Source organism: Salvelinus namaycush, chromosome 41 (genome assembly GCF_016432855.1).
Source record: "Salvelinus namaycush isolate Seneca chromosome 41, SaNama_1.0, whole genome shotgun sequence".
NCBI classification, from domain to species: Eukaryota; Metazoa; Chordata; class Actinopteri; order Salmoniformes; family Salmonidae; genus Salvelinus; species Salvelinus namaycush.
This window is the reverse complement of record NC_052347.1, coordinates 11723685-11736892: the sequence shown is the minus strand read 5'-3', so window position 1 is coordinate 11736892 and position 13208 is coordinate 11723685. Positions and strand designations below refer to the sequence as shown.

General features: G+C 43.3%; 1 protein-coding gene across 2 annotated transcripts; it reads right to left on the bottom strand.

The window, feature by feature from the left end:
• Window positions 1–739: 739 nt before the first annotated feature.
• LOC120033902 (coiled-coil domain-containing protein 134-like) lies at window positions 740–10836 on the bottom strand. Of its 2 annotated transcripts, none has more exons than XM_038980282.1 (7): window positions 10608–10836; window positions 3367–3491; window positions 3104–3225; window positions 2633–2717; window positions 2199–2380; window positions 1931–2002; window positions 740–1649 (listed from the first exon to the last, which is right to left on the bottom strand). In XM_038980282.1, exons 2-7 carry the CDS (start codon window positions 3461–3463, stop codon window positions 1524–1526), a joined length of 684 nt encoding a protein of 227 aa, XP_038836210.1. In that variant the 5' UTR covers window positions 3464–3491; window positions 10608–10836; the 3' UTR covers window positions 740–1523. The 2 variants fall into 2 exon arrangements, with proteins under 2 accessions (XP_038836210.1, XP_038836211.1); XM_038980283.1 differs by having other exon boundaries at window positions 10764–10784.
• Window positions 10837–13208: the final 2372 nt, after the last annotated feature.

Below are 13208 nucleotides of genomic sequence, written 5' to 3'. Positions count from 1 at the left end.
GAATAAAGCAAACCTGTGAACTCCATTCCACCCATTAAAATGAGCACATCCTCCTTTAGCTCCTCCCACCAGCCTGCACTGCTCTGAACATACATAAATAACAGTCCATTTACAAAACTCTAGCAAATCATAATCAATCAGTCATCACCCCTGTATATTGAATATAACTTATTTACATTAAAATGAGCTAATTTCCCTCAAAATGTCAAGAGGCAACAAAACACTAGGGCAGGGGTGTCAAACTCATTCCACGGAGGGCCTAGTGTCTGCAGGTTTTTGGTTTTTCCTTTCAATAAAGCCCTAGACAACCAGGTGTGGGGAGTTCCTAACTAATTAGTGATGTTAATTCATCAATCAAGTACAAGGGAGGAGCGAAAACCCGCAGACACTCGGCCCCCCGTGGAATGAGTTTGACACCTGTGCACTAGGGGAATTGTATACTCCTCACATCCTCTCTCTTTCTCAAAACCCATAGGAGGTGGTCAGAGAGGAGGGATTTCTGGTTGAATGGATTTTGAAGAGACAGGACAGGAGGAATATGGAATTAAGATCTTCCCTAGATATGCCAAAATAAAGATGTTTTTTAAAGGCATTGTTCTAGGTGACTGCTGTTCTGACATTTCATTATGGCCATCAGATGGACAGAAACAAATGTGACATGATATAGAAGTTTAAGCTGATGAGTGGTTGCCAAAAGACACAGCTCTAAGACATTATCCCTCCCTAATTGTAGACAAAATAATATGTAAAACAGTTTAATTAAAATCATAAAAGTGACCAAACCCCATTTAACACTCATGCGGACAGTCACACACAGACAGAGCTAAGAAAGCATTCGGCTCTAGGAGAGCAAGTGGCAGACATCATGAAAAATGGTTCTGCGCTCACGATCAACACTTGTACCGCAAATTAAGAGGATACACCTACAGTAGGACCATTCAACAACAAACTCATAAAATCTCATTATATAAATCTGATAACTCTGGAGAAGGCGACAGGGAAACTTAAACACAAAACAGAATTTAACATATTCAAGCTTTATATTTTAAAGCTTGTTGAATGGGAATGTAAACTCATACGTACAAATGCCATCATCAAAACAATTATACGGTAGTAAATTGTATTCAATCTATTCACAAAAAACATAACATATTGGGTATTTGCTGTTTCTTCCAAAGTACAGTTATGTAATCTAGTTATGAAAATGAGCTTTCCTTATTAAATCTTCAACATAGTGCTAGCTGTATTTTCTTTGTTTCATAATAACTGCAGGTTGGGCACAGAACTGTATACAGTAAGTCTGATTCCACAGATAGAGCTCAACCTCCTTTCCTTCTCTCCAGTTTGTTCCTGTGCCACAAACACTTCTAGTTCCCTCTCAAATTCTCTGCTGCCACTTTTTCCCTTTGACAGAACTCACCGGTTCCAACACCCAACCTCTTCATCACTGAATCTAGGACTCAGGACATCCCCCTACATTTTCCTTCTCCTCTTCATTTCTTTCCAAGAGTTTAGGTAAAGTACTATAGCTCAGTACGGGAGCGGGAGATGCGGGGCCCCTTCCTAATCTCTTTCCTCTTGTCCTCTTTCCTTCTCCTCTTCTCCTCCTCCCTCAGGATCTTCTGAAAAGCCTCTGCAGTGTGAAGCACCTGCACCAGAGAAAAGCAGAGCGCGTGAACGTGTTTGAGAGGCATTTTTAATAATAGGTGTACGAGTGTTGAGAATCAAACAGCAGAGGATGGGAAAGGTGCAGTCAGTATGAGTTTTACTGATGTTATGCTGGTCTCAAACAGTCAAGCTTTCAAACATAGTCAAACTTGTTTGTTAAACAAGCCTTAAAAGAACACGCTTTTCAAGTTTGTCTGGTAGACTTCACTGTGATAGTATACAATGTGGTTACAGAGGCTGAGAGCCACCGTGTGTTACTCACGTCGTCTCTCTCAGTGCGGTATGGGTTGGTGAAGTCTGGGGATTTCTCTATTATTCCCAACTCCTGCGACATCTGAGAGACAAAGAGTGAGAGTTATCCGCCATTTTGAATCCATAGAAAAAAAGGCACATAGAAAACATTAGTTACTTAATGGTATGCTTACAATATGCTTATAAAATGTAGTAATACGGTTATAATACATTACACCTGTTGGCTTTCAATAAAGCATAAACATTTCCTCTATGCCCCAGTTCCATCCCCGTCTCACCAGTGAGAGAACATGCTGGTGTGCGCCCCCGGTGAACACCCCAGTGAGGTTGCAGAAGCGGAGCCCCCATCGCAGAAGGCCGCCCCAGTCAGGGTTACGGTCGTAGTAGTGGTGGACAATACGTGGGAAACGCAACGCTACATCCCCAAAGAACGCTGTGTTCTCCACCACATGGGAGTAGGCTATGGAGCGAGATAGAGAAAGAGAGTAGTCTACATTTCATACTTAGGAAATAAACTATAGAGTAAATCACTGCAGACTGACATACTAAAAGAGCGTAAGAAAACGTAAGAGGCGGAGAGAGAGGGAAAAGGGGAAGGAGAAAGGAGGAGAAAAAAGCAAGATGGTGACAGACAAATCAGATTAGCATCGAGTGAGAAAGAGGGAGGAGAGAGAGCAAAGTGTAGTAACGGTATAACGGTCCATGATCTGACCTTCTTTGATTTTGTCATCCATGGGGAAGGGATCATCAGCCTGCATGTTGGCTGCAATAAGGACGGCCTTCGAGTCCTCCAACACCTTCACAGAACACACACACACAATGTAGATTGCCTACTGTGGGTTGACTACCATAGTTGTCCTTGGCCAGAGAGCAGATATGTCCTCTGGGAATCAAACAGTATATATATATATATATATATCTGGGAAGAATACAGTATATACAGTGAGGCTTCAAGCACAAAAGGAAGACTTGGAAGCTAAATCCGGGTTACTCTTGTCTTATTAGTGACCGGCTACTTAGATACTACTTAGCAAGTGGCCTTATTTGCCTACTCATGAGATCATAATAATCTAAACATGCTAAGAAACTAATACCGCAATTACTTCCCGCCAAGGCCACAACGTCCTGTTTCTAGCTAATGGGCAGCATGAAGGGAAGTTAAACAGGAGTGGAGCCATTGTACCTTAAACAGGCCCTTCAGCATGATGTCTATGATCTTATACTGCTGGTTGATGTCATTGAGCTCCACCAGGTTCTTCAGAGCATTTAGCTGGTCCTTCCTCTTGGTCTCAAACAGACGCTTGTCTGAGAGGGGGGGGGGGGGGGGGGGGGTGTTCAGGAAGAAATGCTGACAGACATTTCAATACATACACACTAATCAAGGGTCATCCAAGAGGACACCTCTTAATATTCTGAAGGAGGAAACAGACACCAACAGTAGGATACAGATCTCCAGGTTGGAGTCGTGTCTGTGCGTATCGGAGTCTGCAGAGGAGAGGGCTGCAGCAGCAACCACCAGGAGGACTGTACACACACTCAGCATGGTCAAGAGGCGGCGATGATGAGGCACTCTAACGCACACAGAACAGAGGACGAGAAAATGCAGTTAAACAGTATTAGGAAATATTTATTACAATGTTTTTACTGAACTTGTAAAACCAACATTTACAGTAGGTCTGTCTGGTTGACATGAGAGCATATTCTTGTATTTTCCTAGGTGTTTTGAGGGTTACCTATAAATACAAAAACAATGTGTATATTTATGATCATATTTTTACTTTTTAAAATCCATTTTGGTCCTGTACTATAAATTACACAGGTTCTAATGAGGTTATATCTGTCCCATTTAAACAACTTCTAAAAGTCACTTGACATGTCACTTGTCTAAACCCCAAAATAACTTTCACTGACTTCTTGCCAGCCCCTGTCTTGCATCCTCTTTCTTCCTGTCATACACACTCCATCCTCTAAGCTGTGGGCTGCCTCAACATTCCCTCAGGTCCAGCCTCCTCTCCCTTGGAGCATTTTAATACATTTGAACAGGATAAAAATGAGTCTTGGACTGATGCATATTTGATGGCTTTTAAAACAACATCAGCAGAAAACAAAAGTGTAGAGGGAGGAGAAGACAGCATCGATAGAACACCAAATGTATAATTCAGCAATGTCTCCATCGATAATATTATCAGAGAGAGCGAGAAGGGGAAGTGGCAGGGGGGGATTGTGAGAGACAGAAGAAAGATGAGGAAGGAGTACTGTGGGATGAGAGAGACCCTGGGGGAGCCAACTGCTTTTCTGCTGAATATTTCATTAATCTTTTTCAAATCGCAACAAGGTTAGGCCTAAAGACAGGGATCTGATAGAGAGAAAGAGTCAGGGTTGTGAGTGAAAGAGAAATGAGGACTGACACCTGATACTACATTTTGAGAAACAGCTGAAAAGATGTTCTCTATTCTGAACTCTTCAGTTGCATTCCCCTACTCTGACACTTAACCTCCTATGGTTAGACTATTTCATTAAAATACTGCCTGAAGATTCAGATATTGGGTTATGCAAGCCATGTGATTTGACATAGGCTATGACAGGGCATTTGCCTGAATCACCAATGACATACTTTGAGAAACTTTGCAACATCTGCTCTGTGTGCAAAAATGGGTGCTGATGATACAGTTGGAGCAGCAGAATACAGACAGTGTTCGATTAGGAACAATTTGTGCATTCTGAAAACATCTTTGGGCTGCCTCCCAGCTTTTTGTACTAAACATGCAAGTCAACAAGTCAAATATTTCTAAGACGGACAACCAGGGAAGAGGCTTAGTGGTAGGAAGCCCCATATCCATGTTACAAGCATAGCCAATAAGGACATAGATTTTATTAGTGTCAACACCATGGACAAATGGGCATCCAGCATTGATGTTTCCATCGGACTAGACAAAGTGCTGGGATATTAAGGTGGAGCAGAGGGGGCAAGCGACTAGGACAGATCAATCATATCCCACAGGCATCATGCATAGCACAGAATTTGAGAAATTACACTCCAAAATGCACCCATTTACTGTAAGCTCCCCATCAGCTGTGTCATGCCCATAGGGGGAGACAAGGACACGTGACCCCTCAGATTTGTCCTGTTTTAAACATTTTCAGATGTTAAATTAATGACTAAACTTCATATTTAAGCCTACGTTTTAGAATAATTTGTCAGTGGTACTTTACAGAGGGAGCACACTGACTGGACCAGGCAAAAAGTAACCCCCCTATTCTCCCTAGTAAGTGGTTCCTTACAAGGTGCACCAAGGAGCAAAGATATTCTAGACAGGACGTTAGATTTTTATTTTATTTAACTTCTTATGGCTGGGGGCGCTATTTTCACGTTCGGATGAAAAGCATGCCCAGAGTAAACTGCCTGCTACTCAGGCCCAGAGGTTACGATATGCATATTATTAGTAGATTTGGATAGAAAACACTGAAATTTCTAAAACTGTTTGAATGATGTCTGAGTATAACAGAACTCATATGGCAGGCAAAAACCTGAGAAAGAATCCAACCAGGAAGTGGGAAATCTTCGGTTTGTAGATTTTCAAGTATATGCCTACCCAAGATAGTGTAAATTTGGTCCGATTGCACTTCCACTAGATGTCAACTGTCTTTAGAACCTTGTTTCAGGCTTCAACTGTGAAGGGGGAGCGAATAAAAACTGTTTGACTAAGGGGTCTGGCAGAATGCCATTAGTTTAGTCACGCTAGTTTAGTCAGGCCGTGAGCACGAGCTCGGTTACTTTTCCTTTCTAAAGACAAAGGAATTGTCCGGTTGGAATATTATTGAAGATTTATGATAAAAACATCCTAAAGATTGATTCTATACATCATTTGACATGTTTCTACGAACTGTAATGGAACTGTTATGACTTTGTCTGGACTAAGTGCCTGCGCCTTGTGAATTTGGATTTGTGAACTAAACGTGTGAACAAAAAGGAGGTATTTGGACATAAATGATGGACTTTATCGAACAAAACAAACATTTATTGTGGAACTGGGATTCCTGGGAGGCATTCCGATGAAGGTAAGTGAATATTTATAATGCTATTTCTGACTTCTGTTGACTCCACAACATGGCGGGTATCTGTATGGCTTGTTTTGGTGGCTGAGCGCTGTACTCAGATTATCCCATGGTGTGCTTTCGCTGTAAAGCTTTTTTGAAATCTGACACAGCGGTTGCATTAAGGAGAAGTATATCTTTAACTAGGCAAGTCAGTTAAGAACAAATTCTTATTTACAATGACGGCCTACCCCGGCCAAACCCTCCCCTAACCCGGACGACACTGGGCCAATTGTGCGCCGCCCTTTGCGACTCCCGAACACAGCCGGTTGTGATACAGCCCGGGATCGAATCTGGGTCTGTAGTGACGCCTCTAGCACTGCGATGCAGTGCCTTAGACCGCTGCGCCACTCAGGATCCTTAGTGCATGCAGACAGTATCGTCAGTGGAGAGAGAGAGAGAGAGAGACAAACAGTGTTTGATTTGATTTGATGCCAGTGATGGGCAGGACTTGCAGGAGGTATGTTTGTAAATGCATTTGATGAAGCTTTAGCCTATTGATTCCTTCTTGATTAATAAAACAAACTAAAAATAGTTGTTTCTCTGTAATAATAGCCATCTAGCAATTTTATGAAGTTGGCTTTAGCTAGCCCAGATAGTTATGAGGTTGGGCGACTGGAAAACTAGCTTCCAAGCCATTGCAGGCGATCAAGTAAGAGTAGCTTGTCTAACTATCTTATCGGACATGCCTGCTGGCAAGGTCGGTAGACTTTAGAAAAGCAAGCAATTACTAAATAAGACGCACGTTCCTTTAAATATTTTAGCAGAGATGTAGGCCAACCGGCCGTATTATTCCTTTTACGTAGTTTGTCATCTGCATCCAACTGGGCTCTATGCAGCTGGCTATAGATGGGTTAGCTGACAACGTCACGAAAACGATGCGCACGCTTCAACGGGGCAGAAGTCCGTGAGTTGTGATTCTGGATGGCCAGATAGCTACAAACAATGACAAGAAACTCCCATGTGGGGAATGGTAAGTGACCTGTTTGAGCTAGATTCATGTTATTCTTGATATCATGTCTTGTTTGAGGTGATTTTAAATGATTTCATGTCAATGCTAAAATTCACTAGATAGCTAACCAACAACTATAACAATGTATTTGAGAGACAACAAGCGCTCATCGTGCAAATGTATTTACACTGGACAAAAATATAAACGCAACATATTAAGAGTTGGTCCTATGTTTCATGAGCTGAAATAAAGATCCTGGAAATGTTACATACACACAAAAAAGGTTATTTTTCTCAAATGTTGTGCACAAATTTGTTTACATCCCTGTTAGTGAGCATTTCTTCTTTGCCAAGATAATACATCCACCTGACAAGTGTAGCATATCAAGAAGTTGATTAAGGGCCATCGCAGTGCTAGCTGTCCCACTAGAGATTCTGGGTTCGAGTCCAGGCTTTGTCGCAGCCGGCTGCGACCGGGAGACCCATGGGGCGGCGCACAATTGGCACAGCGCTGTCCGGGTTAAGGGAGGGTTTGGCTGGCAGGGACATCCTAGTCCCATCGCGCACTAGCGACTCCTGTGGTGGGCCGGGCACAGTGCATGCTGACATGGTTGCCAGGTGTACGGTGTTTCCTCCAACACATTGGTAACGGCTGGCTTCCGGGTTAAGTGGATATTGTGTCAAGAAGCAGTGCGGCTTGGCTGGGATGTGTTTCGGAGGACGCACGGCTCTCGACCTTCGCCTCTCCTAAGTCCGTACGGGAGTTGCAGCGATGAGACAAGACTAACTACCAATTGGATACCAGGAAATTGTGGAGAAAAAGGGGTTAAAAAAGAAAATCAAAAAAAGCTGATTAAAAAGCATGATCATTACACAGGTGCACTCTTACTAAAGCCACTAAAAAGTGTCATTTTGTCACAATGCCACAGATGTCTCAAGTTGAGGGAGCATGACATTGGCATGCTGACTGCAGGAATGTCCACCAGAGCTGTTGCCAGAGAACTAAATGTTCATTTCTCTACCATAAGCCGCCTCCAACGTAATTTTAGAGAATTTGTCCAACCGGCCTCACAACCGCACACCAAGTGTAACCATGCCAGCCCAGGACCTTCACATCCGGCTTCTTCACCAGCGGGATTGTCTGAGACAACTGATGAAACCATAGGTTTGCACAAACAAAGAATTTCGGCACAAACTGTCAGAAACAGTCTCAGGGAAGCTCATCTTCGTGCTCGGCGTCCTCACCAGTCTTGACCTGATTGCAGTTCGGCATCGTAAACAACTTCAGTGTGCAAATGCTCACCTTTGACGGTCACTGGCACGGTGGAGAAGTCTGTTCTTCACAGATGAATCCTGGTTTCAACTCTACCGGGCAAATGGCATCGTGTGGGCAAGTGGTTTGATGATGTCAACTTTGTGAACAAAGTGCCCTATGGTGGGGGGGTGGGGTTTTGGTATGGGCAGGCATAAGCTATGGCAAACGAACACAAATGCATTTTATCAATGGCAATTTGAAAGCAGAGATACCGTGATGAGATCCTGAGACCCATTCTAGTGCCATTCATCCACCGCCATCCCCTCATGTTTCAGCATGATAATGCAAGCCCCCCCATGTCCCAAGGATCTGTACACAATTCCTGGTAGCTGAAAATGTCCCAGTTCTTCCATGGCCTGCAAACTCACAAGACATGTCACCCATTGAGCATGTTTGGGATGCTCTAGATCGACGTGTACGACAGCGTGTTCCAGTTCCCAACAATATCCAGCAACTTCACACAGCCATTGAAAAGGAGTGGGACAACATTCCACAGGCCACAATCAACAGCCTGATCAACTCTATTTGAAGGAAATGTGTCGCGTTGCATAAGGCAAACGGTGGTCACACCAGATACTGACTGGTTTTCTGATCCACCCCCCTACTTTTTTATTTTTATAAGGCATCTGTGACCAACAGACGCATATCTGTATTCCCAGTCATGTGAAATCCATAGATTAGGTCCCAATACATTATTTCAATTGACTTATTTCTTTATACGAACTGTAACTCAGTAAAATATTTGAAATTGTTGGATGATGCATTTATAATTTTGTTCAGTCTATGTTTTCAATAAACACTTGGAGACAAAATGTAGTTTACCTGTTGTCAACAATCTAAGCCAACCCAGTCGGTTTTGCCCCATAGTTGCGCACGTGTCAGTTTTGTTGCCAAACAACCAACCCCTCTATACACTCACACATAATACATCCTCGATTCAGGCTGTCAGGGCTTCAATTTCCTCAACTAGTTGTAACGAAGAGCCTCTGGGAAAAAATATGGGTACTGTCTTAATAAAATGAAATGCTCCACCAGCATGCTAGAGTGGCTAATGCTACCTCTGATGTTCAGCCAATCAAGCTGCAGCAGTCTGTTTACCCCTGGCTGAACGCCGTGTGCAACATCAGGAAGTAGCACTAGCCATGGTGGTCGAAAATTGTGTTTTATTAAGACAGTGTGCATATTTTTAAAGCTAGTCAAGGAAGAAATTGGCGCCCTCGCCCCTGAATGGAGGATATTTTATGTAGAGCCAGTCGCCGGGGGCCATGAGTGTATATCCGGCTGCATAGAGTCCAGTTGGATGCAGATGACAAAAGATGGAAAGCAATAATAGTGCAATATGCAGCCAGTTGGGCTAGCAAAGATGCAGAGAAGCATATTTAAGGTTATGATACTATATACCAGTGTGGCATTTTAATGAAAATTGAACAGGAAAAGAGGTATGCTTACATAACCTATGCAGAAAAATACATATCTTGTACATGGAATTAGGTATAATCCTATGGCTCTAGATTGTAAGAAAAAGCCGTTTCTGGTGTTGGACAATTTAGGATTTTTCAAACTGGAGGAGGCTCCAGACCATGCTAAAGTATTCGTCCACACATAATTCGTGCCCCCATAAAATAATGGGTGCATGACGCCCCTGGCTGTCAATCATTACAGAATGGGCCATCAAACTCTGTATGCAGAGTTGTAAGAGAGGCTGTTGTAAGATATTTTCTTAATACATGAAATGTAAACTAGTACAGTATGTTGCACCATATAATCTGTCGGAGGTTTGAGGTTCAGGGTGGGATACATTACAATATCTGCGCTCTCTGCGTGATACATACAGCTGTTATTGGTAACGTTATGCTTTCAGAGAAGCACCGGGTATTGCTTAAGTATTTTGTTGGCAATAATTGATACTTTGAGGGAAATGTCATACAAAATGTAAACTTGTTGAGATAAAAGGTTAACATACTGCCAATCAAAATGACCCCTTTCTGACCCCGCTTGGAAGCTGTTTAGCATACAGTGGACTTGAAATATCCTTTCATTTCATGTTTCCCATCAGTATGTCAGACACCATTTTCAAGGAAGAGGCTCGAGCCACAATGATCTCTGTTGCATTCTTTTAGAAAACGTTCGCTATCTTTGAAAACAATCGAGGCACATGAAATAGCAGCATTTCATTAACTGACGGGACTATTTGTGAATAAACCGGTCATCGAGAATTTGAATGGCAATGTAAACCCATCTGTATCCCAATGCATGCATTTCGCTTGCTACTGGACAGCTGTGAACACTAGACTTCGACATCATCACTAACTCGCCGTTCACTCACCTCGTAGTAAGAAACAGCACGATATAAAACGATAGCGAAACCAACGATTCTTTCTCGCTCGCATCAGTTTCCTCGTAAAGATGGAGACATCAGTTGCGGAGTATTTTCTACAATACTCAGGTGACAATATCGCGTTTGAAATGTTAATTTACATACAGAAGTCGCTTGCTCCACTCCGCCACTGCCACGATTGCACCGGCTGGCTCTGCTTGGACGAATGATAGCCAGCGATTACATGGAAGGAGGTGGTTTCCAGACGGAAATTTTAGAGCGGCACACAGGCCGTTGTACGCGGTAAATCCCTCCCCCTCCCACTTATCACGAAAGCAAGTAAACTCATAGACAGAGGACTCTAATGCCTAAAGCCCGTTTCAGCATGGGCAGCACCATTGGGGACTTTCACCATTTGAAGTAGTCAACTGGGTGGGACTTCCTATGGGTTATGAAGGATCCCATACAGTACCTGCATCCAGGTCACCAGGAGGGATCAGCCAATAAACTATACTCGTGAGCAAACAGTCCATAACTGCAGTTGGCAGTAAATCGACTAGAAGGGATACAGCAAGGGTAGGCAACCCTGGTCCTGGAGTGCCGCAGCCACTTCATATTTTTTGCTTTAACCAGGAAGACCAATTGTGTTGAATTTAGGAAATCACTTTACTGATCAATTAGCTCAGTTGGTCAGGTGTTAAGTACCTAGTTGGGAACAAAATCCTGCAGTACTCAAGCAACAGGGTTGCCTACCCCTGGGATACAGCTTATGTCAGAATTGACCAGAATGTACTTTTAGAAGCAGGTCAGGAGAATTAACGTAGCAAGTTAGGAGAATTAGGTTCATCTTAGGAAAAGAGTTATGGTTAGCTAAAATGCAAAAAGACAAAAACATTTGACGTCAATTTGACATCTGTATCCCATCTAGCCATGACCATCCAAATCGGTGGCCTCAGATTGGCCTATATTTCTACTGAAATGACATATGACAACTGTTCTTTTCCAAACAATTCTTTATAATAAACTTATATTATTGAAAGACCTCAAACCTAAAGGCAAATTAATGGAATGCTCCCCCTAGTTATTTATTGACACAGTAAATCAGTAATAATATGACAGGAGTCGTACCAGACACCTCTTCAGAATAAGGCTGTTTGGTTGCAAAAACAGCCATAAATAAATAGATAAATCAAACAATAATGTAGCCTCTCACAACAAACAGGTCTATAACTGAGAGCCAATGTGTCCGTCTGTCTTCACAGTGAAGTCGGACAGGCAGAGATACATCTCTCCAACACGCCTGAGAAAGGGGGTTAAGGACAGATAGGAAGGCGAGAGAAAGAGAGCTCCTAGAAAGAGCACTGTAATGGCATGTGTCTGTGTCTGATGACTAAAACAAGTTGGTCCACACCTCTGGCAGAGATGTACTGAAACATGAGTGGAGACTCAGTACGTGGCAACAGCAAGGACAGCACAAGAGATGAAGTGAAATGCATCACGTATGACAGATTTAATCAATGGTCTGTAAAAATCAATAAACACTGATAAGTACTGCTCTGTCGACTTAAAAAAAAAAACGAGGAGCATCTCTTGCACTAACTATCTTTTATGCTATAACTGTGTGTGTGTGTGGGGTCGCCGGGGTACAGTGTAGGATACAGAATGCTGGTGGGCAGGTTGTCGTTGGCTGTGGGAGGCAGGGAGTTCAGTGACTCCATCAGAGTATTGGCCCTCAGTCTGCTCTCCTCTGTAGGAGGGGGGTGGAATATACTGCACTGGAGCTGAGGAAGAGAGGGAAGAGAGAGGGGGAGAGGTGAGAAAGAGTCAGTGGGTGAAGGAGAGACAGAGAGACAGAGACTACAAGAGAGATGAGAGACAGGAGTCTGGTGGAAACAGCTATAATACAGCACCGGCTTTTTTCCACCTGCCCTCTTTGCATGAATGATGTGGACTGCGGTGTGAGGGGTTGGGAGAGATCCGCCTCGTAGGGGACTGTTTCCTAACTACTGCTGAGGTGTGCTGGTCTTTCTGGCACTTATAGCTGTTGAAGCATCACCCAGGTGGGTGCTGCACTTCAGTAGTGGACAATCCAGCCTACCTACAGAGGAGGAGAAGACAACAAACGAGGTGCCTGATGAAGCGCTCCGGGCCTGTCTAAGTGACTGACTGTCGCCGCTCCCTCTCAGTGCCATCGAAGGTCCATCCGCTTAGGCTACTGCCCAGCTTTTCTTAACTGCCTGGCTGAACACACCTTATCATCTGAATCTGTGGAAGTCCATCACCAAGACCTGCCAGATCTCTACATTTGTTTTGTTTGTATTTACAGCATATTTGAGATTCTCTTTGTAATGAAAAGCGCTATATAAAATAAATCTATTATTATTATAAGAGGCAGCGGATATCGTGACAGGCCAGTCTCCCATAAGACCCACTCTGATCTGACAAGCTACTGAAGCGCACACTGCTGGAGTACATTCAGCTCTGCTAACCCCTGAATAAGAGTCACTGGGTCACACACACACACACACACACACACACACACACACACACACACACACACACACACACACACACACACACACACACACACACACACACAACACACACTTG